The sequence below is a fragment of the Lytechinus pictus genome, chromosome 6, assembly GCF_037042905.1.
Source record: "Lytechinus pictus isolate F3 Inbred chromosome 6, Lp3.0, whole genome shotgun sequence".
NCBI classification, from domain to species: Eukaryota; Metazoa; Echinodermata; class Echinoidea; order Temnopleuroida; family Toxopneustidae; genus Lytechinus; species Lytechinus pictus.
In genome coordinates, this window is record NC_087250.1 from 28,463,111 (window position 1) to 28,489,221 (window position 26,111).

The window sequence follows — 26,111 nt, forward strand, 5'->3', positions numbered from 1 at the left end:
CTATTATTTATTCAGGTCCCAAATATTGGAATTCTCTTAATCTCGATATAAAAAGATCTGTTAGCTTAACTGCATTTAAAAGAAAATTGAAAACGTCTCTTTTGAGACAATATTACCTCTCGTAGAACCCAACTGTACGCTTTAAATACACAATATATATTTATCCATTTGTACTCATTTGTGCATTACTTTTAGGACGGTCGGAGAGTGGATTGGGCACCTGGTAGTCAGGGAAGCTCTTTTATCAACCTCATACCTCTTCTAAGTTTTGCTTCCTTTGATACTTTTTTTCACCTAGCAACTATCAAGTTTTTTTTCTTTTCCTCGTCTGCCAGGTGCTCCATCCCCTCACTATGTCCGTATGTGTTTGTCACTGTAAATAAATTACATGTATTCATATTTACAGCTGCAGATACCCTTACAAAGGACCCGCCTACTATTTTCTATTTCATTGGCATACGACCAATTCTGTCAAAATATTTCATGTCATCCTTAAACGTCGCAATCGTGAACAGCAATATAATAGACGGGTCTTCTTTCCTTTTTTCTTTCTTTTATGTTTTGCTTTGTCTTCCTTGTCTTGTCTAGTAACCTGTATGTCCCTGTTCTTTGTAACGTTCTCTGTTTTCGTCCTTGTCCATTTCTGTAACTTTCTCCGAGCTCAGCTCTATTTTTTCTGTAACTATTTTTAGCTATCAATGATTACACATTAATTATTTGTTAAGGGCCTATCCACAACAAGCTTTTGCTTTACTTTAGGTCCATCCACTTTGAATCTACATTTATATTGTAATTATGCATACTATTTCGGAATGAGTTATATGTTTTTGTATTTTGAATGATTTGTGGAAAATAAATGAAATGAAAATGAAATTTTCAAGGATACATTCTTTTTGTATTGCGGGCAAAGAGTTTGAACGATCATTATTTAGAAAATATATACATTTCTAAAAATCTGGTGAATGGAAAATTTCGAACTGAAAATCATTTCATGGAAGACATGCAAGGGTTGTTAGCCTTTTATAGGCAAATATATATATATTCTCATAAATGAATCATTATGAAAGCTTTAGACAGGATTTAAAACCAGCCTCGTGTTATAAGAGCAGTAAAACTTCGTTTTTTGTGTTCTATAAAGAGCCATTAGTCTTAAGGTTTTAGATATGGAACAAAATGCTTATGTAAATCAAATGCAATACTGATAATAAATTTCATTTTTCGAAAAATGAAATTATTGGTCTTTCTTTCGACATGGGTACTAGGAAGAAATAAACCTATACTAATTGTCATTTGCGTCTCCAAGAAGAGTATGTGATATATCTGACCTACTTGAAAGTTGCACTGGAACACCAAGATTGATATCTGATATATCAATTAGTCTGCATATAGAAACCCCCAAGATATCTCAGAATGCAAAGGATGTTAATAGTAGTATGTTATATAAATTTGGATTTGGCCGTAAAACAGTAACGACATTTATTGAAAATGCTATTACAAATTTTCTGAAAGAGACATGTGTTGAATCAAATGGCTGTCAAGTCCTATAATATAGTCCATTTTATCCTGGCGAATTTGCTTTACGAACTAAAATCAGGCAGGCATTCCGAAGTTAACGTTTGAACCACTTGATATCATGTATTTGAGATTCATAATTTTATTTGTAAAAAGGTCAGTATTTTTACCTGACTTAGGAGCTATTTGTTTGGCATTTCCAGGGCTCCGTAACACAAATGTTTGCAATCAATCGCTGAATACCAACGACCAATCAAGATCGTCGTTGCACGCGCACTCGGTTTAAAATATTGTCCGGGAACCAATCGATGCGGTTCTTTCATACTTGTAATTCATCGCAAACCTTTGTGTTACGGGGCCCAGTTCTATTCATTTGAAAATATCACCTGGTTGACGTGAAAATGGGGAAACCTCGTTTCGCGTGATACTGTTACAGGAGTAGTCTTTAATACCTTCAGGGATTTAATGATATTTTAGCTTATCAGCTGATAAAATGCACTTCGTAAAAACCATTATACAATACACGTCACCGTCATCAATATTTCAACGAAAACTCTACATTGTTGATTGTTGGAATCCCAATTCACCACATTTTCTTTTACACATGTCTCCAAACATTACTTATGATGAATTGCCCGCGGTTATCCTACGTTTTATATTACCACCCTGTACATCAATGGTGAAATAGGATCCTACGTTTTGAAACCTTAGAATGTCATTCATAGTAATGTCACAACACGTAGGTTGGTTTACACGGGTCCATGTTCATTCTTCTAAACTACCTCGTGATGAACACACCGAATTGTCAACACTGCCAATTATCCTATTAAAAGTAAGGACACAAAATTGAAATACGTGACGGGGTATTGACATTGTTGAGCAGTGAGTTTTTGGATCATTGATATAAACATAATAATATATCCCTAACGTTAGTAAAGCACTCTCTGAAACTCAAAAGCAGGTGGCACTATTTAGAAATGATAAACAGTGCTATTTAATTAGTCTCATTCTGTCTCACATGTTGAATTTTAACATCTTTATGCATTGTTTTTTGTTATGATTTTCAAAATTTTGCCTTTTGCACTCATTTCGTGTATTTTGATTGTTGAACATTTAAATGTTTCATTTTAGTGAGGTATTCTAGTGGATAATAGTGAGCCAACTGTTCGTAAAGAAATATTTTATTTAATATTTTATCTTTACACACAGTGTGACATGGCCACAGGCCTGAAGGCTTTCTTTGAATCTCTGGCAAGACCACCGAGGAAATTCATGGTGTTCGGAGGGGCGTGTCCTAGTGTGACGTCACCAATTGCAACGTCCGTTCATTGGTGGAATCTTGTACAGGTAAACGTTTCTATTCAGTGACTGTCATTTCAGTGACTGTCATTGAATGAGAGTAGTAGCCGTAAAAGTAGTAGTATTTGTAGTAGTAGGAGGAGGAGGAGAAGTAGTAGTAGTGGTAGTAGAAGAAGAACAAGAACAATAAAAAAGGAAAAGAATTGAACAAAAACAAGAAGAAGAAGAAGAAGGAGAATAAGAAAAAGGAGAAGAAGAAGAAGATAAGGAAAAAGAAGGAGAAGAAGGAGGAGGAGGAGAAGAAAAAGAAGAAGGAGACTGAAGAAGTATGAAGAAGTAAAAAATAGCTAAATATAAAGGACAGCGGAAAAAAGGAGAAACATATCAGTGGAAACAGAAAGAGGAGCCAATAGTTTTTTTATAGAAATTGTTTTACTTTGGCATTGTTTGAGATGGACCGGTATATAGTAATATCAATTAAATACTTCCATAAAAACGACAACCAATGTACGCTTTCTTCATATACTCACTTTACATGTCTCATGTATTTCTCTCTCCCATCCAGTTATCGTATGCTGATACCACCCCGTCTCTCTCTCAGCGGGATAAATACCCACATTTCTTTAGGACCGTTCCGTCAGAGAATGATATCGGTGCTGCTAGGGTCAAACTCTTCCAGCTGTTTAACTGGACTAAGATTGCTACCCTTCATCAGGACTATCCTCGTTTTTCATATGTAAGTAGGTCTATATCATACCCCCGATTCGTGGACCCTTTGCCACGCCATCGGAACCATAAAACAGCCGACGAGGCCATTCCGCAGCACGAATTTTTAAACTGCGCTGCTCGCCCCTGCTTTACTTTTAAGTCTTGCACAACTTTTGAGACAAAATTGTTAAAAAAACCACATGCCTGTATACAGAGGATAACTTCGTATAACACTGAACTTTAGGGGGGGTGGGGGATCTGATGTAAATTACAAAAAAGTACTGCATTTTAGTGGCGTAAATAGGCCAAAATGTTTAGGGGGCGAGGAAATGTGTATTTGGCAAAATATATAAAAAGCAAAATCGAATAATGATGACATCTTTACAGCTTGGTTAAATTTTTTAGGTAACATGACAAGTCCTATTGTTTAGTTCATTTGAAATTACGTTAAATATTCGTTATCATGAAAGTTATCGAAATAGCTCACACTAGGTTATTAAGCCATACAAAATAGATCATCCTAAAGAGAAATCGTTGTTCTGTAACACAAAAGATGGAACGTGCATTTAACCTTTTTTGTGAAAAAAAATATGTCTGACATCACCCCCCCCCCCCTCCTTCCTCACCTTGAATCACTATTAGATTCATTCGCATTATCTTGATCGTTTTCATGTCTCACCTGTCACAGGCCCAGAGTAAGCAGGTCAAGATGGCGGAAGAAAACGGTATAACGACAATAGTTGAAGCGACATTCGCTGATGATCCGCGACCAGCCTTAGATCAACTGAAGGTAAGGGTGATACATGTTAACAATCATGGTATTAAATAAAACAATGATTGAAACCACTTTATATTTTTAAGTGAATTTGCAAGTCAAGCGAATAATAATATATTTAATTTCGTTCACAAGAATATCAAAAATATACCATTGTCTTTCATTAATATTGCATTTAAGTGTATCTCAAATCATTTGAAGCAAATTACCTAAATGTATTTTGTAAATAAAATACACTGGAACAAAAAATAATGATTGTGTATTTATTGTCATTATTTTTTTTCTTTTAGTATATATCAAATTTATACGTGTATAATTGTATATACACTACTCAAAAAAAGTTAAGGACCACTTTTTAAAACGTACATAAAGATTTTATACAAGGTGTTTTATTTCTGGAAATACCTCAGTACAACTGTCCTAAATGTCCTTAAACACGCTGTAATCAATTTCACGCATGGGTGGTTTCAGTTGTTGCACAATGTCTCTCGCATCACTGCACATCCTGAAAAGTGGGCCCCGAGGGGTATCAGCTACCGACATAAAGTGGTAAAAACGAATGTCTGAGTGTCTTTCAGGCAGTTCAGTAACGAGTGTGACCACCTCCTGCAGCAATAACGGCTTCACAGCGCTGTCTCATGGAGCTGATGAGGCGATTGATGTCTCTGACGTCCAGTGCATCCCATGCAGCCTCCAGAGCCACACCCAGCTGCTGCAGTCCAAGTGGATGGGCTTCGAGCTGCTCGAGACTCCTCCCCATCATGTCCCAGACGTGCTCTATCGGGTTTAAGTCCGGGGACCTCGCTGGTCACTCCATACGCTCAATCCCCTGGCCCTCAAGGAACTCGGTCACCACCCTAGCTCGGTGGGCACGGGCATTGTCATCCATGAAAATGATGTTTTGTCCCACATTTTCTGCAAATGGCACCACTATAGGTTCAAGGACCTCATCCCTGTACCTCACTCCTGTCATTGCTCCCCCTGGGACCACGTAGAGACGAGTACGGTTGGCGTAGGTGATGCCTCCCCACACCATGACGCTGCCTCCCCCATAACGGTCATGTTCTGCAATACAGGGGTCTGCAAATCTCTTTCCTGGTCGCCTCCAGACTCTCGAACGTCCATCATTGTGGTCAAGGGAAAATCTGCTCTCATCTGTGAACAGAACTCTACGCCATTGCTGTCTGGTCCATCTGACATGCTCCCGGGCCCAGTTGAGACGAATTCTTCTGTGAGCAGGGGTGAGTGGGACACACTGAGCTGGCCGTCTGGCATGCATATTGGCTCTGTGAAGTCGGTTACGGATTGTTTGAGTGGAAACAATCACTCCAGTTGCTGCAGCGAAGTCATTGTTGAGGCGGCGTGCACTGTGAAAGCGGTTGCGGAGGCTGAGATTCGTCAAGTAGCGATCATCTCTAGGGGTTGTCGAAACTGGTCGGCCACTGCGGGGTCTCTCGGAGTATAGCCCTGTCTCTTGGTGTCTTTGATTTGCTCTGCTAATGACACTGTGTGACACGCCCATCATTCTGGCTACTCTTCGCTGACTGAGGCCAGCTTCCAGCATCCCTAGGGCTCTGGCTACATCTGTTTCACTTAGGTGGTGTCTTGGCATTGCTGTTGTAGGCAAGTTGTTGATTGTACAGACTAAAGACGGAAAATGCTTTGGAAGACACTTGTCTTATGGCCCACTGCAATGATGCCAGAGACATCATGAAAGAACTGCATGTGTGAAATTGATGTCATTGTGTTTGATGGCATTCTGGACAGCTGTATCTTGGCATTGCTATTGTCAGCAAGTTGTTGATTGTAGAGACTAAAGACAGAAAATGCTTTGGAAGCCACTTTTGTACGGGCACATTGCAATGATGCAAGAGACATGAAAGAACTGCATGTGTGAAATTGATTTCATTGTGTTTGATGGCATCCTGGACAGCTGTATCTTGGCATTGCTGTTGTCAGCAATTTGTTGATTGTAGAGACTAAAGACAGAAAATGCATTTGAATCCACATTTTTACCACTTCACAATGGGCCCACTTTTCAGGATATGCAATAATGCGAGAGACATCATGCAACAACTGAAACCACCCATGTGTGAAATTGTTACAGGGTGTTTGAGGAGATTCAAGACAGCCATATTCGGGTATTTCTAGAAATACAACACCCGGTTTGAAAATTGTATACACACATTAAAAAGTGGTCCTTAACTTTTTTTGAGTAGTGTATTATTTATGTTTCACATGGCATGCATGCAAAAAATATGAATTTTCAATGTAAAATGTATTGGGTAATATTTTAACCTACATGAGGGTAATTGTGTATCCAACCAATTTTGGGCAGTATTTTACCCGATACCGGAAGCAACTTGTCCAGTAAGGTTAAGTATAAGGAGCAATTACTTTAGAATGGGCAAAATTTTAATCACACTGGATAAATAAAAATGCCCTAAGTTGGTTGGACACATATTTAACCTCATGGAGCATTTTTATCTAATATTTCTTAGACATGTTAGAGTATACATCAAGACACACGAGCTCGATCATCCCAACACACACTCACACTCTATCATACATACAGACTTAATCGTGTGTTCATCCTTTCTCTCTCTCTCTCTCTTTCTAGGAGAAAGGAGCTCGTATCGTGATGGGTTTCTTTGATGAGGATATGGCACGAAGAGTATTCTGTCAGGTGAGTTCATTGTACGTCTAAATAAACTGATGGTCCTGTGTGAAAGCTTGAAACGTACGTACATTCTTCTTATTTTCCAGCAAGCCTGAAAGTATTTCAACGAGACTTAAGTGTTGTTGCTTGGAAGAAATCAAGTCCATTTAGGAAAAAAAAAATATCTCAATCCATGACCATTATGAACCTGTGACGGCCACACACACCATTGTTAGCCCAACCAGGGGCGTGTTATACCTTGGTCACATTATCTACGGCGGCCGTACGGCGAGTCGAAAACAGCCGTTGTAACATTTATTTGTCCAACTACATATAGGTGGTTTGAATTAAAATTAATAAAACGGCTGTTTTCGACTCGCCGTACGGCCGCCGTAGAGCAAATGTGACCAAGGTATTAGGAAGGATAGGAAACTCAAACACAATGCATTTGAAATCTATCAGAATACAAAGGCATTTTAATCACTAACAAAACATTCCACGTAGGATTGATATCCCATGTGGTGTGCCGATGTTAACCCTTCTGATCCGACTGGCTTCTGCAGAAGCAAAATATAAGTAATTACTACTTTTGCCTCGAGAACAGTTGGTTTGGATCAATTTCTTTTGCAAATTTCATATAAGTTATTGACAACAAAATAAAAAAAAACTGTGATATATGCATGCCAAAATAATACAAAACATTCGTTAAAAAGACATATAATTTTTTTAAACTACTTGTACAATAATGTCAGCATCTTCTGACAATTTGGGCTATTTTACAGCTCACTAATTATGAAAGATGTATAAGCATAAGTTTGAACATAATTTGTACAGTAGTTTATGCGTGTTCTTGCGTGAATCTGGAATAATTAACTTTTGATATTACTTGAATTTTTGTTCTTTCTGTTTGCTGATACTCATTATGCCATTAACGTAATTAAGAACTGGACAAGCCAATTCGAATCTGACTTTATCCTGTTGCTCCGAGAAACTGTCGCCTGAAAAAAGTCCTATTATTGAAATATCAGTTTGACAAACATTTTATTGTCGTCGGCTCGCCACATAGGGTTAAAGCAGGCTGGTACATTCCTATCCTTCTATCACATCCCTAGACAACAGAGCGCTAACAGTAAGTCCAGTCAGATCTTTCGGATTATCAATTCATACCTTTTATTTCTATGTGTAAGTAATGCATTGTTGTATCTTCTTCTTCTTCTTCTTCTGGAAACAGTACAGTCCACCGTCTGGTGTATTGTCGTACTGGTGAAGTGCAGCGTGCAAGTGTATGTACATTATTCGATAAAAAATTGCTTACAGCGTGCAAGTAAAAACAACCACCGTTATTAACGGAGCTGGGTCTTTTGTACCTCTTGTTTAAAGATGTATAGAGAGGTACAATTAACTGTGCTGTTGGGGAGGGAGTTCCAAAGTCTTATCGAATCTGGGAAGAAGCTCCTCTGGTAGACAAGTGTTCTGGCAAAGGGAACAAAGATCTTCTGAGAATGACCTCTATGCATGGATGTGGATGGAGTGAGGAAGGTAGGTGGGATGTCAATGAGTGAGTTGGTAATACAGTAGATCATCACCACCTTGGCCTGTGCCCTACGCTCTTGTAAAGTTGGCCATTTGAGCTGGTTCAGCATGGCTGCTACACTGCTTGTTATGCGGTGGTCATTACAGACGAAGCGTGCATAGCGTCGCTGCACCATTTCAAGCTTTTTTATATTTGCTTGAGTGTGAGGGTCCCATATCATGCTGGCATACTCCATGATTGGTTGCAGGAGAGCTTTGTAGCACAGTTCCTTGACCTTTCTTGGACATGGCCGGATATTTCTCTGGAGGAAGGCACGTGTGGAGTTGGCCTTTTTGGTTACAGCATTTATATGTTGATTCCAGCTGAGGTTCCTCTGCAGCTCAACTCCAAGATACTTTGCTGTATTTTTATCAGATATAGTCTGTCCATGGATGAAGTAAGGCTTGATGATAGGTTTGCGCTTATTTGTGACATGAAGTACTTGACACTTCTGTGGATTGAATTCCATCAGCCAATCATGCTCCCATCGTTGCAAGGAGTCAATGTCCTCTTGGAGACGAATGGCATCTTCCTCTGTCTTGACGTTGGCATAAACCATGCAATCATCAGCAAAGAGCCTTACTGTTGAGTTGTTGGAGAGATACTCTGGCAGGTCATTGATGAAGATGAGAAAGAGCATTGGCCCGAGGACACTGCCTTGCGGAACGCCTGATGTTACTTGGCTGGTGTTGGAGATGGATCGGTCCAATACAACGCGTTGGGTCCTATTACTCAGAAAGTCAGCTATCCAATGGTGAGTGTGATCTCGGATTCCATAAAATTGAAGCTTGTGTAACAGGCGTACGTGCGGTACTTTGTCAAATGCTTTAGAGAAGTCAAGGAGTATCATATCCAGTTGACACTTGTCATCAATGCTTCTAGCAAGATCTTGGACGGCAAGAATCAGCTGAGAAATACAGGGTCGTTTCTTGCGAAAACCGTGTTGAGCATCAGACAATACATTGTGATCTTCAAGGTGGGTCATGACGTCACTAAGAACGATGTGCTCTAGAATTTTACAGGTCACAGATGTCAGAGAGATAGGACTGTAGTTCTCTGGTTTACTACGGTCGGCTTTCTTGAAGATGGGGACAATGTTAGCCGTCTTCCATTCAGCAGGGATGATACCTTGATCTAGGGAGGCTTGAAAGAATATGGAGAATATTGGTGTCAATTCGGTGGCAAGTCCCCTCAAAAGTCTGGCAGGAATTTCGTCAGGACCAGATGCCTTATGGATATCAAGCTCAGACAGAATCTTATGGACCCCTGGGGAGAGATGATTATATGATCCATTGATGGGTAAGCACTAGGCCCTTTGTCTCTCAGGATGGTCATATCTTCATCATGGTTGAATACCGATGAGAATTGTTGGCTTAAGATGTTGGCCTTAGAGAGACTGTCAGCAGTAGTCAGACTATCATGAGACTTTAATGGTGCTACACCTGAGGCATCATGGCGCTTGCTGTTTACAAAACTCCAGAAACGCTTTGGATTACTTGTGGTGTCTGGACTGACAATATCTGTCAAGTACTTGTTGTAAGCTTGTTTGCAGGCAATTCTGGAATGTCTCTTGACCTGCTGGTACTTCTCAAGGTCAGCTTGGTCATTGCTGGTCTTCGCTCTGTTATAGTACTTGTTTTTTTTTTCTTGAGAGCCGTTTGACAGAGCGAGTTATCCAGGGCTGGTTGTATCTAGTTGATGACATCTTTGAAGGTACATGCTTATCCAGCAGCTTTGTCAGAGTTGTTTTGATGTCAAGCCACATGTCTTGTACAGAGCTAGAAGTACAGTATTGACCAGTAAAGCTGTTCTGGAATACAAGGCAATCCTTCTTCAGGTTCTCTAAGTCTGCCTGCTTCCAAAGGTAGATCTTTCTCTTCACGGGTTTGCGTCTGCTAGCTTTAATAGAGGACACCACAGACACAATATCGTGATCACCAAGTAGCGTATCATCAGGCAGCGCAGGTTGCTTGCCGTTTATAACAGGGCATCTGTTTTTTAGCGCATTGTTAGCGCTAACAACGTTTTGGTGCGATCAGTAGTGATGCATAGTAACCTATTCCTCTCTCAATGTACTAAAACCTCTGTATACCACAATTGTATGTCACTAACACCTCGGTCACATTTGCTCTACGGCGGCCGTGCGGTGAGTTGAAAACAGCCGTTTTAAAATTTTATATGAGCTACATATAGGTGGTTTGTTTAAGAATGAATAAAACGGCTGTTTTCGACTCACCGTACGGCCGCCGTAGAGCAAATGTGACCGAGGTATTAGTTAGAGGGTTATTTACATACCATCTTGGATTTCTTTGGTTTACATGCAGGTTTATAAAGCCAAACTCTATGGTTCTCGTCATGTATGGATCCTTCCTGCTTATCAACAAGGCTGGTGGAAGAAAACTGATAATTCAACAGAATGTAACGCTGATCAACTTGGACGAGCTCTGAAAGGTTACATAGCAACTGATATCCTCACACTGAGTGCCAATGAAGAACAAACGATATCCGGCAGGGTACGTTTTAAAACGATTATCATTTCAGTTCTATACCCATGGACCTGGCCACGGAGAATTATATATTGTTATTGGAGGTGCTGTGACAATGCTCAGCACCCCAAGTAACAATACAATAATCCTCCGAGGCCAGGTCCCTGACTATATATACTCCTAGTTCTATCAATCTGGATGTTAGTGTAGCATGTTGAGTAGAAAGCGGAGATAACCGTTGTGTAATCAATTGTCAGTGACTTATCTACGGAGGATTAGTCTATTGTAACTGGAGGTACTGAGCATTGTTACAGCACCCCCAGTAACAATAGATAATCCTTCGCGGACAGGTCCAGGTCAATCGTGTGTTTCATTGATCTAGTTAACACAATTATTAAAGCTAATTACTTAAATAACAATAAAAAATATGCATTTCTATGCAGACACCGGCAGAGTATGAAGCCCTCTATGACGCAGCAAGGAAAGGAGATTACTCTGATTACCATGGCTACGCATACGATGGTATCTGGGTGATGGCTCTAGCTATTAATCACGTGATTAAGATGTTTGAGAAGGAGAATAATCTTGATGCCTTCTTTGATTTCAAGTATGATGATCAGAAGATGTTGGATCATTTTAGTAAAGCTATGAACGAGACAAACTTCCCTGGGGTGACGGTGAGGATTATTATTTTCTTATCTTATTATTAATATCTCATTTATAAAGCGTCTGTGACACCTCAATGAAGATTATACACCTTGCCTAAAAGGACCCGCGTAAGTGCCAGGGTGAATTTTAAACCTAAAGGGGGTTTCACACCGAGATCTGCGTAGAGTTGCGTAGAGACTACGCAACACTACGCCAAAATAATGGTTCTCATTTTTTATTCTGAATGGAAGGTATGGAATGCCTGAAAATCACATATCAATAAATCGAGTGAACTTGTTAAATAACGATGGGCTGTTAAAATGCAAAAAAAATAAAAAACTGTAAAAAAAAAAAAAAACGACACCATTTTAACATTCATTTAACATGAACATCGCCATTGATTTACACGAACCCTATTTATATGATAGATGCACTGCAATCAACGTAAAAACACGACATTTCCATTGGTATTTTTACAAAGATTATTATATTCTACTTTAATTTTTCTCAATTTGTCGGTATAATATTTTTGCCAGCCTGGAGAACCCCTTTAAATTTGGTGTACTCATGCTTGATCATACTGTTTCTTATCGGTTTTTGTCTTGTCATTTTACAGCCGGTTAAAAATGACTTATAACGACATAGTAATATCAGAGGACTATTATGCAATATTTCGATTTATGGTATGACAATAATGAATATATTACGTTTGTTTCGTTTATTACAGGGAGTAGTTCAATTCAGAGAGGGAGAACGGCTTGGATGTACCATGCATAAACAGTTACAAGGTTTGTACCCCCCGCCCGACCTTGTGGGCATATCGGTGATATTATTCGTTTTAATATCGTTGATACCCTTGTTCCTCATCCAGATGACAGCCCTATATGGCATCTCACCGACGATTTCTAATTTTGATAAACGGGCTAGAAATAAGTGGATGGGGTTACTTGGATACACGGAGGGAAGGGGCGGGGGTGACATTATACATGGCTAAACTCCTTTGCTGATTCAAAGTCCTATATTTCCATGCGTTCTTACAATAGATTAAAAATTAGATCAAAATAATCGTTTTTAATCTGCTATGATATGCTGACCCCAAATGCATTAAAATTATTCATACTTTTTACGAAAAAAATATGAATTAGGAATTTAGGATGCTTCTTTCTTTGTTTTACTGTTTTACCGAAAGCTTCAGATAGTACAATAGTAAAGCAATGGCATGATTATTCTATCGAGCTCTACCATGTCTGCATGTTTAAGGAAACAATCAGTCAGTTCATACAGTGGAACACTTTCGTGCATGTTCTCTTTACTAAAATTTGTGACAGACAGTTATTTCATCCGCAGATGTGAATTAATTTGTTTCGTTTAGCTCGTTTTGCTTTTGATTTCAAACTTTATTTTTGATAGATGGAGAAATGTTAAAGGTAGCCGAGTATTACGCAATCACCGACTCTCTAAATCTGTCTACTAGATCAGGAAACAACTTCAAGTGGGAAGGTAATCTATGGATGTAATTGTATATAAACAACTCCATACATTAATTACTTTGTTAGGTTTGTTGCTGTTGTGTCCCCCCCCCCCCCCAAAAAAAAAAAAAAAAAAAAAAAAAAATCCCTTTGTGATTTCCTTCTGTTAATTGAGTCTAAAAGAAAAGATAGACCTGTTCTAGTTACCAAAATTATTTGAATGATTTAGTCTTTTTCATGAGACGCCAACTAAATTATGATTTTTTTTTGTAATCAATGCGTATGAATTCATGATTATTCCAAAAGTAATCCATTCTCTTTTTTTTTTTTTTTTCGGAAATAAAGGTGATGGCCCGCCCTCTGACGTCCAGATGCAGGAGATCCTAAACCTTCGTGTATCTCGGATAGTATTTGCTGTACTCGCTACCATAGCAACGGCTGGTATCATCATGGCATTTGGTTTTCTAATATTTAACATGAAGAGCAGAAATCAGAGGTATTTTATCTATAGTTAAATGTTATTATTTCAACACGAAAAAAAATATCTCTCCCAGGAGATCACTTACATTGATACTTCCTGCTTTTTAAATTCCATACATTTTAAAATTCCATAAATCTTAATAATAAACCATCCCATTCAGTAGATGTATGAATGAACTGTCACTCCTCCCTGGCGACGCCCCTTTATATTTTGTTGTAGGTTAGTGAGGGGCGGTTATGAAAACATTAGAAATTCCACTTTCAACGCAATGTGCGTCTTCTAAAAGCTAAGATTTTATCTTTCATGCACGACTCTACACATCACGGAATGATAGTTTTCGACACTTCTTTTAGTAAGAGTGTGTCATATCGAATGCATACTAAAGTCAAGAGTTATATTATGTAATTGATTTAAATATACACGATGACCTTTACAATTACAGGTTTTCGTAAAATAACTTTAAAACGGACATACATGTACGCTTTTCGATATGCACTCATCGGAGTAAACGCTAGAGCTAAACGATATAATTATTACAAAACCGAAACTAGACAATGGACAATGATGGACCGAAATTAGACATGCGATTTTACTCCGTTGAGTGCATGTGGTAAAGCTTCAGTATTTCCGTTTCTAAAGCTATTTTACGATTTTGCGGTACCAAACACTTATTTAATTTCAGGTTTATAAAGATGTCTAGTCCATTCTTGAATAATCTTATCATCATGGGTGGTATATTGACCTATGGAAGTATCTTTCTTCTTGGTCTTGATCATGGAATGGTCGGTGATTACTCATTCAAAGCTGTCTGCACGGTAATTATTATTACATATCTTGTAAAATTACCATTGTCTTGTGTTCTTACTACTATATTGAACAAATTGAAAAGTAGTTTCTGAAAACTTAACAATTTATTATGAATATATTCTTATTCTATTGAGCTTTAAATAAAAAAGACGTATAATGTTTATTCACAACTGAATTGATTAGCAAAATTTCTTTATCTTGATCTTGACATCCAGCAGGACTACCAGTTTAAGATTAAAAAAAGCCTCCCCAAAATGCAAATAAATGGGTAGGTACAAACAGATAAATTTAACAAATACATGTAGTAATCAAACTATTATTATTATTTTTAGTTTCAATATAAACGTGTACGAATTGCTCTTTATTTTAGTATTAATGTGTATGAATATTGTTAGCAAATATCATTTTTTATTTCAGGCCCGTGGCTGGTTTCTGTGTATCGGATTTACTTTAGCATTTGGAGCTATGTTTAGTAAAACATGGAGAGTACATAGGATCTTCACTAATATCAAAATGAAGAAAAAGGTAAGTCATTGGTGTATTGTGTGAAGTTCGGATCTTATATGTAAAACAGTCCATCATTAATAAAGACATTATGCTTGGCAAGGATTACGAAGACTGATCATGCTGATAGTTCATTTTTATTACCTCTTGTAATCGTTTCAGGTAATTCGAGACAATCAGTTGTATGCTATTGTAGGCGTGATGCTCGTTGTCGATCTCATTATCCTCATCACGTGGCAAGTCGTTGACCCCGTCGAACCAAGAGAAGAAAGACTCGATGAAAGGGTAGGATTATTTTGTGATTCAGTTGATAAACGTGAAGGTCCCCTACCCTCAAGTTTGTTCAGACACACCTTTTAATTAATGTCACACTGTCATAGTAGCATTAAGCTTACAAGACATTGCAACATCGTACTTTGGTAGTTGGGGTTTTCTTAACCAATTCGATCCATGTTGTTGCATTATCTTCTTCTCGACATTTGTTGATATTTCATATATTTTAAACACTGTTGCCTGTTAGAGAGCCAATAGTTAGCTCTGCATGTATACGTGTCCCTCTCAAATTTTGACAGTATGAAGAAAGGGTCGTGTGATCAGCATTGAACTCATGATCACAAGTTTGTGAGTTCGAATCCGAACTCTGACATTTTCTCTCCACTTTGATAAAAAAAATACCCTAGACTAATATCTGTCTATTACATCAGTCACTATGACTGATATTAAAAGGACTATGACTGATATTAAAAGGTTTCCTATGGTAATTTTCTATATACCATATTGGCGTTTACTAGCAAAATTGTACTGCCGAGTTCATACGGGAGTTACCACAAATAGAAACAGAATTACTTTTCCAACATTGCTATATTGTCAATCATTTCTATATAAATAGAACCTTCTCTGGATCTCGGTGTTGATATCGGGTGGCAGGTTACACCGTTTATGATATTACTTTTCTTCTGATTACAGCAAGATCCCAATGGCCGTGACGTCATCTTGATACCAGTGATGTTAAACTGTAAGAGTAGGAAGACAATGATCTGGCTTTCAATCATCTATATCTATAAAGGAGTTCTCATGGTAACTAATATTTTAGTATTCTTGGATTGCCCTAAAAATAAGTTTGAATTCATTCAGAGTTTTGAAATATGTTAACATCTCTCTGGCATAGCTGTTCAAAAGATTGACCGTTTTCCATATATTATTATTATTTTGTATGGAATTTTTAAGGTTGTGTCGGTTGTTGTTAAAAGTCGTTAAAAAGCATTAACATACATTTTTTTTTCTTGGTCCAAGGGGTGAATTGTGCTTGATACCCCCTCCCTTTGTCAACTTTGCTGTCGAATGGGCGTTTGTGATGGGAAAACGGCACTCACGAAGTAGTGTTTACAAATTAATGCAGTTAATGGAAAATGTGTTCTAATTCACTAAGGCATATTCAACGACAAAAAATAACATTTAAGAGTTTATGTGCTGAATTAAGTAATTTTGGCATAATGTGCCTTTTTCAAGAAATATAGTATTTATCTGTTTATATGCGTAAGAGTTCATGTGATTCATATTGAAGGAATACATTACTATATTCATTTTATTTTCTTACCATTTAAATTTCATTCAGATTTTCGGGCTTTTCTTGGCATGGGAAACTCGTCATGTGAGCATACCCGCCCTCAACGACAGCAAATACATAGGGATGAGCGTATACAACGTAGTAATCATGTGTGTATTGGGTGTATCTCTATCATTTGTAATCAATGATAATCCCAATGCTTCATATGGTCTTGTATCAACCTTCATACTCTTCTGTACGACCATCACGCTTTGTCTCGTATTCGTACCAAAGGTAAGAAATAAGAGTGCCGTCTGAATACCACCTAATTAACAACCCCTATACTTTCAGCAAGAAGAATAAATTGTATACCTCATCCATAATGGAAGAATCAAAACCTATGTATACGACTTATATGTCGCAAGAAATTACATTTTGCACCCCGAAAAAATATATATCATTTGCTTTAGGTAATATGCCATTATTATAGCCAGCAATTGTGGGACAAAAAACACATGTTATGATTAGACCGTCATAAATATATTGTTTTAAATTCCCTTTTCCCCACAGTAGAGTGTTTTATTCGATAAAGCTTCAGTTTACATTTGCTTTCACAGTCATCAGACACTCTAAAATATTGGGTAAAAGTGCTCCATGAGGGTAATTATGTGTCCAACTAACATTGGACAATTCTTTTGGGCATTTTTATTTATCCATTGTTGTGAAAATTTTGCCCATAGCTGTTTTTTTTTTTGTTTTTTTGCCTTACTGAACAATATGCTTCCCGCATTAGGTAAAATCCTGCCCCTTATTGGTTGGACACAAAATTACCCCCTCATGGTGGAAGAAATTTCACCCAATATTTTGTGATAGTATGCAAAATACAAAAAGTGTTTAACAGTATCATTAGAATAACTGATACAGTCTTGCCATGATATAAAATATTTACACTACCAAAAAAAAGGGAAAACAGACCAAAACATAAATACAATTTATGTAGAGGACCAGAGATAAAGATGCAATACCGCATGTAGCATTAGCAAACCGATTAAAATATTTCCGACATTAGTTGAAAAGATTAATGAAATTTGACCAACTTTTTGCAAAAAATACCTGCTTCAAATTATTACATGAAATGCTCTCTCGTACAAAGAAATAATTATATTTAAAAATAATTCATATTTTTAGAAACAATCCTTAGCAACTGATAACGATTAAAATGCAGCTAAAAATGTAATTTTACAATAAGAGTTTGTAATTTTCGCACATTAAGTTGTTTGGAAAGAGGCCCATAGGCACTCCCTTTCCGATTATTAAGTGAAGTTCGGAAGAACCCTAATGCTAACATTAAGATGCAGGTTGCCGTAAATTTAATGACATTTGAAATTCACTTCAGGTTGTCGAACTCCGAATAAACCCGAATGCCAACGAGAGGATCCGAGTTGTAGGAGCTTTGGATAAAACCCGAACCTGTTCTACTAATGCTGGCACTATGGATTCAGATTGCAGGTTACGAGGCCTTGCTATCGAGAAGAATGAACTCGCTAAGAAACTCTCAGATGTAAGTAAACCTTTGTCATATTTTCCATACCTTTTTCATGGATATGAAAAATACATAGAGCACGTTCAATAGTTGATATAAGTTTTAAAGATCCTCAAGAAATTTAAGGTAATTTCTGCAATATTTGGTTCGCGTCCCAGATAATCACTCTTACAAGCCTTGCTATACCTTATCGGGCTGTAACTTGTGAGGTGTGAATTTACCTCCTGATAACACTTCTTGGCAGAACTATCCACTACTCTGCAATAAAGTTACACTCTAAACAACGAAATGCTAATATAGGTCGTAAGGAGCAGTGACTGCAATTCGGAGTGCTGATTTGTCTAGTTCAAATTCGAACGAGAAAAATCAGCACTCCGAAGTGCAATCACGATACACGCTCTTTAAGAGCTAAATTAGCTCTTTGTTTTTAGACTGAGCTCCCTTTTAATATGTTTTAATTTTGAAAGCAATGAGGTCGGCCATTTTCTCTTTTCCATCGTAGATAACCCCTAATTGAGACAATCGCAATAACTTTATATTAAAAATACTTTCAACTTACAGCAAACCAAGATAGTTCAAGATCTGGAGACACAGTATACAAAGATCGCCCCAGAGGACGCACCATTGCTGTTTAGTGAGGAATGGTCGTCAGGCATTGATAACTCTACATTGTCAGCAAGATCAAGAGGTATTTTGCTTTAAAATAGTCAATATTGATTTGCTAGCAATCAATTGATGATTGATTAATTAATTTATTATTTGAATGATTGACTGATACATTCATTTAATGGTTTAATAGATTATTTGATCAATGTATTTCTGTATTGATTGATAGTTCGGCGATCGATTAATGGGTTGACTGAGCAATTAATTAATTGTACGATAGTTCGATATATCTATTGGTTGATTAATTGACTAATTTGAATGAATGGCTCATTGACTTCCTGATTGATGGACCGATTGATAGTTCTATCAATCAATCAATCAATGAATTGATTGATTCTTTGATCGATGGATAGATTGACGGGTGAATTGCAATGATTAAGTAATAACCTGAAGAGATCCGTTCAGTGACAAGTTGTTTTCGTATGCAGATGTGTCGGCATTGTCAGCTGTGGATATAATATAAAGTATCCTGTACGGTGCTTTTTAATTTATTTATTTATTTATTTATTTATTTATTTATTGATTGATTTATTTATTTATTAGAACATACTAATTCAGGTCCAAAAGATCAGCATAAAACTTTTTTTCATCAATGACATGATGAAAACCAAGAACAGCAAAAATCATATCATACATGAAAATAATGTAAAAATCTGAGTCAAAGATAACATTGCTTGGTAACATAAATAAATATATTTTACTTCAATGATAATATGACTGAAAAGTATATGTATTACATTGATTAGTTTGTTGATTGAAGGATTTTGTTTGACTATTGAAATACATGTAAGATATTTCACCCTTTTTTTAATATCTGTACAGCTGAAAGTAATAGAACAGCGACATCTCCAGTCAGTGTGACGTTTAATGTTCATTCATCAAAAATCAACCACACAAAAGAGTAGGTCATATTTTCTTCTCTTTTTTTTTTTTGGGGGGGGGGGTGTTCCGGGGTTTGGATTGGATTAATTATATTTCCATGTATTGAGTATTTTATGATAAAATATTTACTAAATTTCAATAGATGCTATTCAGATATTTTGGAAAATGTGATCTTTTTCATACTTGTTCCGATAGAAGTGGGAAATTATATTTAGCTGGTCAAATCTTTCCTTCTACATGTTATTAAATCGTCTATCCAGACAAAAAATAAGTTAGGCTTAGAAAGGATGAAATGGACCAAAATTAATCGCGTTTAGTCTGCTCCAGAATTTAATTATTATATTTAATTGTTCAATTATAAACACTAAATACGTATTCCAAACACAATATTATGTTTATAGTTGTGTTTATAGTTGTGTAGCTGATATGCTTGTTATTCACTTTGGAAAATATAATTGTATTCTTAGTGATTATATCCCTGTATTTCGTTTACCTTATATCTTTTGTCCAAAATTTATTATATTTGTTTTTATGTTATAATTTCTTTCTCGTTTGCGAATTATGTTTCAATGTTGTTCTCTTTAAATCAAATTTATTACTTTATTGATTTATTCTGAGAATTGAATGTAAATGTAGATTATTTGCCTGTTTTATAAACTAAGCAATCTTCGGTGAACAGACACAAAAAAATAAACGTTCGGTGACTAAACTTGCCCCCCTACCTTGCCAGGAATACGTGTTGTTTCTTATTGTTCTAACTCTGTGACTGCCTAATTACTTAACCCATTTGCTATGCAGGGGCGGCGGAACGGGGGGGGGGCATGCGCGGGGCACTTGCCCCCCCCCAAAAAAAAAAAAATAATAATAATAATAATAATAATAATAATAATAAAATTAGAGATAAAGATAAAAATAAATAAATAGAAAAAAAATAAAACTAAAATAATCCCCGTAAAAAGGCCCTTTTTCAAAATGAAATGTGCCCTTCTACAAAATAAAATACCCTTTTCAAAGTAAAACATAATACGTTTTAGGTTAAAACAAAATCACATATTGTTTGGCTCGCGTTTTGCCCTCGCAACATTGTTTTGTATTTTATTTCATTTTGTATATAATTTGTATAATGAAAATATTTGTTATATGTATATGAAGTTATGAAAATAAAAAGTAAAACATTGAAAGAGAGAAAAAAAGCTTAGAATGTCCAGTTTTCAGGTTGAAATGTCACAAATTTTCAGCTCGCGCGCCGCACTCGCATTATTTGATTGGTGAAATATGTATCCTATTCATGAGTCACTAAATGTAGTTTACAGATTCCTTTTCTGGTCATCATATCCAGAATTTCGGCTTGCATTTTGCGCTCGTGTTAATTCCTTAGCAAGATACACATATGTTTCATGATAACAAAACCTGCTCGGAACGTTTAATTTTTATGTCTTTTTTTTCATGTCTTATTGCATGAAATGTCCTAAGATTGGGAGCTCACGATTCGCGCTCGTAACATCTTGTGAGGATGCACTTTAACAGAATTTGGCGCTATAATTGACCAAAAGGCGAGTTTTACAAGTTTAGAGTTGAAAATACGCTCTCTTGCAGAAACAAATAAAACGTAAATATTTATCTTATCAATAAAAAATAACTTCAAAAATGCTAAGGTTTGCTCAACACAATTAATACAAAACACACAAATACTTCACGCAGATGATAATCTCATGGTGAAAATATCTGTTTGCACCAAAATGCCCATTTTGACATATATATATATTTTTTTTGCTTTGTCCCCCCCTAACGAAAATACGTTCCGCCGCCTTTGGTCTGCTATTACATTGGTCTCATTGCGTTTTGGTTAAAGATTTACTAAGAGTCAGGTCGAATATAATACGTATTTTCACCAATTCATAGTTTAATTGCCAAGCTGTCGCCCCCCCCCCCCCCACCCTCTTACTTATTCAGTTTACTTGCCAATTTGTTCATGACTGGTTTTTCATGTATAAAAATAAGCCTATATTTCTAGAAATCATTTTTGAAATTGAGTATAAATTATCATAAAAACTATGCTAGCTTTAATTTCACCGAACAAACAAAAAGCCGCATAAGCGATGAGCAAAATAAAGTGAGTGCGAAGCGCGAGCTGAATATTGCAATTATTCAATGTATTAGACCTGAAATTGAACATTCTAAAAAAAAGTTTCCTAAATGAAAATTATTTTAAGACTTCAGATTATATGAGACAAAAATGACAGTTGGCAAATAGACTTAAGACCAAGTGAAAATGTTCCGCTTTTATTTCCATTGCTTTTGTGCTGCTGATATTGAACTCTTGTGATATAAGAAAGTTTGAGCGAACAAAACTACTTAGTCAAGAGAAGCATGACAATAAATCAATATCTTGGATTTTCCTGCGTAATTGTGATAAAGAAAAACAAAATGTCATGTAATACATGTAAAATAGTGATCCCTATCGATAAAAGCTAGCAAATGTTTTATCTTGATTTTTTTTTTCAATAATTCAATCTGCCCTTTTCCCCAATACTGAAGGAGGTATTTTTCGACTGTTACCCAACACTTCCATGGCAATGATGATGCATTTGTCAGAACGATTGATTGCTTTAGTCATTGTATTGTTTCCTTACATATATCGACGATTATAATTAAACTGGCAACATTCATTAAAAAAAACATTGAAAACTAAAGAAAGAGAAGGAAAGGAAGAAAAAAAAGAAGACAGAAATGTTGGTTTGCACTTTTCTTCTTAATTCTGTTGACTCCTGAATTCTGTTTGTGCAGGGATCATCAAGTTCCAGTAGACAATTATTAGAGTGCATTGTATGCAAAGCTGACTTCCGTAAAATGCTTACCAATTGTGTTTTCATATTTTCATGTTTGTAACGTGTCTACTAAGGAGCACAGATACGAGATTACGTCAAAAATACCTGTCTTACGCTAATCATATACTGTCTTTATCACCTCTACCTTCATCGGTTTATTCTGGTTTTATAGCCTTGCTCTCAAATATTTGCTAGTTTTTATTGATAACGGACATTGTGTTATCGTGTCATTTGTGAGTTGATTGTATTGTCTGTTTGTTTGTTAAAACCCCTGTCTTCCCTTAATTACTGTAAATCATTGCAGAGCAGTGGTAACACCAGCTGTGACGTCATCACTAAGCCCCGCCCCTCCCTTGATCCCTCGCTGGTCTGAAGAGGTTAATGATGATGAGGAAGATCACGAATCTGATTCTATGGATCTGTATGCTAACTTTGGGGGCGTCTACATCGGCCCACCGGATAAACAAGAAGACCCACTTACTGATCCACTGACCTCTGACATCACTTCCGCTGGAAACACAAATTCATTGGATACAATGTGCACTGATGGAATTGCGGAGATTCATCGTCCATTTGATGACGTCATGGGATATAACGATTCCATGGATATCGGTTTGATCGATACTCATATTCCTAAACATTCAGCTGATGTTTTCGATAAATTATCACCTGTTCAAAGTGTGAACGAAAAATTCTCTTCGTCTGGTAGTGTGAACGATACGTTTGGTATGAACGCTCTTCTTTCGTCAAATAGTGGTATGAACGATACTTTTAGTGGTTTGAATAAAAAGACATCGTCAAATTGCAGTGTTTCTAATGGTGGGAATGCACCTTCTGTTCAAAACTATCAATATTCTCATTTATTAGATTAAACATGTGCTCCTTTTTCGTAATCGGTTTGTGAAACATCACTTCTTGCGCCATATTCATATTACCGCGTGTTATTGGTATTATTTGGATGAAATTTACAAACATACATCTGTGCACTGAACAATTCATATGATAATCATTTTTCGAGAAAATGACCATCATAACCATCCAAACTATCAATCTATGGGATCCGGTCTGATTGAAGAGTTGCGGTCATTAAGAGATGAATTAATGGTCAGCAAGGGATAGTCAAGAAATTGTCAACAAATATGACATAGTTTGGAAAAGTTATTCGGCAAGAACATTGTAGATCATGGCATACCCGGAATATATACATGCATAAAAAAATACTTTGTGAAATATTAGCTTCCCGACAATACATGTAATAATACAGGTAAGTTATGCAAAGTAGGAATAAAATCCGATATTTGTTGTCAAAACTCGCAATGTTTTTCTTATGATGTCAAGATTTACAAGTGAGCAGAATTACTAGACATACTAGAACTACTGAAATTTACGAGAACATTTTCCTCATAGAGTTCAGTGCTATTTTAATGTATTACGAAGCGATTTCAAATAAAGCTTCCGGCATGTCCGGGGCGATGCAATATTGATTATCCGCATAAACCAAAAAAAAAAACATCCTAAACGAGGATTTTTTTAAAATGCGTGAACCTATTTCCTAATAGACAAAGAAGCCAACTAAAATTTCACTGCTTATGAAGTTAATCATGGATTTCATCGTTCATGATTTGGATTATCATCTAGAAATATTGTGCTCTTTCACCATACTTTCCTTTGTTTACCTTAATTTGATAACCCTTTAGAACTTTTCGTGTTTTGCTTCATGCTATGCGAATAAACTCAAACTCGAAAGTAATTATTAGTTTTCAAGAAGTGTATCGCAATACACAAAGTTATGTTGCACATTGCTAGACGTATATTTACGTATGTTTTTCCGACCCAATCAAATTTTTCAATATTTTAAAGTAATTTCCCGATCAAATTGGGGGTATTCCCAGAGAGTATAAAGTATGAATACTGATTAAATGTTAAACGGGGACTCCATGCTGAACATAGTTATATCTAAATTACAATAGCAAAACTCATTGAACAAAACGCTTCGTTATAAATCAATGAAATTATTACATTTTGAACTTTAGCAATGGTTTGAAAAAAGGGGGAGTCTGAACACCGTAATGAATACGCAATAAGTTGGCTGATGATATTATGTCCCCAGTTTTCTTGTTCTTATGTTATTACATGAAATTATAATTTTATCATTTTTCTACATGTCTGCATGGTGAGTGTCCATAATGATTTGCATCATTGATTATCTTACACGTTTAATAGGTCAATCATTTCTTTTTATTTTTGGAATACAAAATCGGAGTAAATATAATTTCAGATAATAAATACACATAAATAAGTGGGGATGTGATATCAGCATGCTCACTACATTTTCATAAAGACATGCATATCGATGTTTCACCGAAATAATATCACGCCTAAAAATGCCATAGCCCTGTGATTCAATGTCCTATTTTGATGAAATTATCGGTGTTCTGTTTGTCAGGTTTTAGTTTTATTTTCAGCCTGGAGTACTCATGCAACTTTTGAAGAAATACCCCCAACTATTATTTTGCTATTCAAACAACCATTTTATATAAATATTGTGTGTCTGATCGTTATTTAGTCTTATCGTTATTCGTCAAGTCACTAAGATCGATTTGTTATTTGGGACTGATTTTGCCATTATTAAATGATGAAAACTAGCTTAGCAAGATAAGTTTTCCAATGGGTGTCCGCGATTAAAATCCTGTTAGCTTAAGATGACGTTTTTACTCATTTCAAATGATGCCGGTCGTGGAACAATCACAAACAGATACCGTTGAACCAAAATACATTTTGGGGGAGAACCAGAAATGCTTACAAGATGGGGTACACAAGCTCATGATTTTACAAGCAAAAGAGACTTATTTTTCCCCAAAGGTGGAGGGACACTTTTCCATTGTTGGAAGGTACAATAACATAATTTATACCTGTTGGGATGTAGTTTTCCTGAATGCAATTATAAACATCTGAATCTAAAATTTTATATTCAATGTATTCAGCGTAAACAAAATGCATGTGTGCTGAAACATATATTATAACAGACTAAGAATTATTTGACCTACATTGTTGTGGTGTACATGTACTGTATATAATAAGGTAATAAATATATTATTCAGACTGTCATGATGTTAAGATTATATATATTGTCTATATCTTATTGATGATAATAAACTGTCTTTAAAGCTACAAAATATTTTAATGTTTTCATTATTTTTTTCCTTTATATTTCACTTGGTCTGTTTGACGGCTTACCAGCGCACGTGTCTTTGATCATAATATCACAAATACGTGTTTACATCTTTCAGAGTACACTAGTAATGCCATTTTATGGAATTCTACCTATATATTTCCTTTTTGGTTTCCAGAATCCACAAGGTCTACACTACTTACTAATATGTTATAAGTATATCTAATCAGCAGTTCTCATTTGATTTAGTCTAGCGTGATTTTCATATACCATCCGTGCTCTCTACCGAACGTGAGTGCTTGTTGCAGCCAGTAATAGGGATTTTTTTCTCTCAAACACTTCATAGACACTTAAAGGAACGCTTATAATTTGGCTGTAAAAATGTTACACGCTAATAAAACGTGTGGATGTTAAAAGAATCACCGGCTAAATATTCGTGTTAACTTCGCGGCTTCTCCGAGACATTTGTAAAACGTTAGCGATCTGAGTTTGCAACCATAACGTACACGCAGGTATAGTGCATACAATTTGTGAAATGTGATTTATGGATATG

The 26,111-nt window shown here is 36.4% G+C and overlaps 1 protein-coding gene across 2 annotated transcripts; it reads left to right on the forward strand.

Moving 5' to 3' along the window:
• The first annotated feature begins 2,721 nt into the window (after nt 1-2,721).
• LOC129263925 (gamma-aminobutyric acid type B receptor subunit 2-like) lies at nt 2,722-25,558 on the forward strand. Of its 2 annotated transcripts, none has more exons than XM_064101325.1 (18): nt 2,722-2,859; nt 3,377-3,547; nt 4,208-4,309; nt 6,915-6,980; nt 10,851-11,039; nt 11,456-11,689; nt 12,388-12,448; nt 13,071-13,160; nt 13,475-13,625; nt 14,293-14,425; nt 14,835-14,942; nt 15,084-15,206; nt 15,888-15,998; nt 16,537-16,761; nt 17,864-18,028; nt 18,572-18,698; nt 19,499-19,577; nt 22,691-25,558. In XM_064101325.1, the coding sequence occupies exons 1-18, from the start codon at nt 2,728-2,730 to the stop codon at nt 23,256-23,258; spliced, it is 2,835 nt and encodes a 944-aa protein (XP_063957395.1). In that variant the 5' UTR covers nt 2,722-2,727; the 3' UTR covers nt 23,259-25,558. The 2 variants fall into 2 exon arrangements, with proteins under 2 accessions (XP_063957395.1, XP_063957396.1); XM_064101326.1 differs by having other exon boundaries at nt 22,696-25,558.
• The last annotated feature ends 553 nt before the right edge of the window (nt 25,559-26,111 follow it).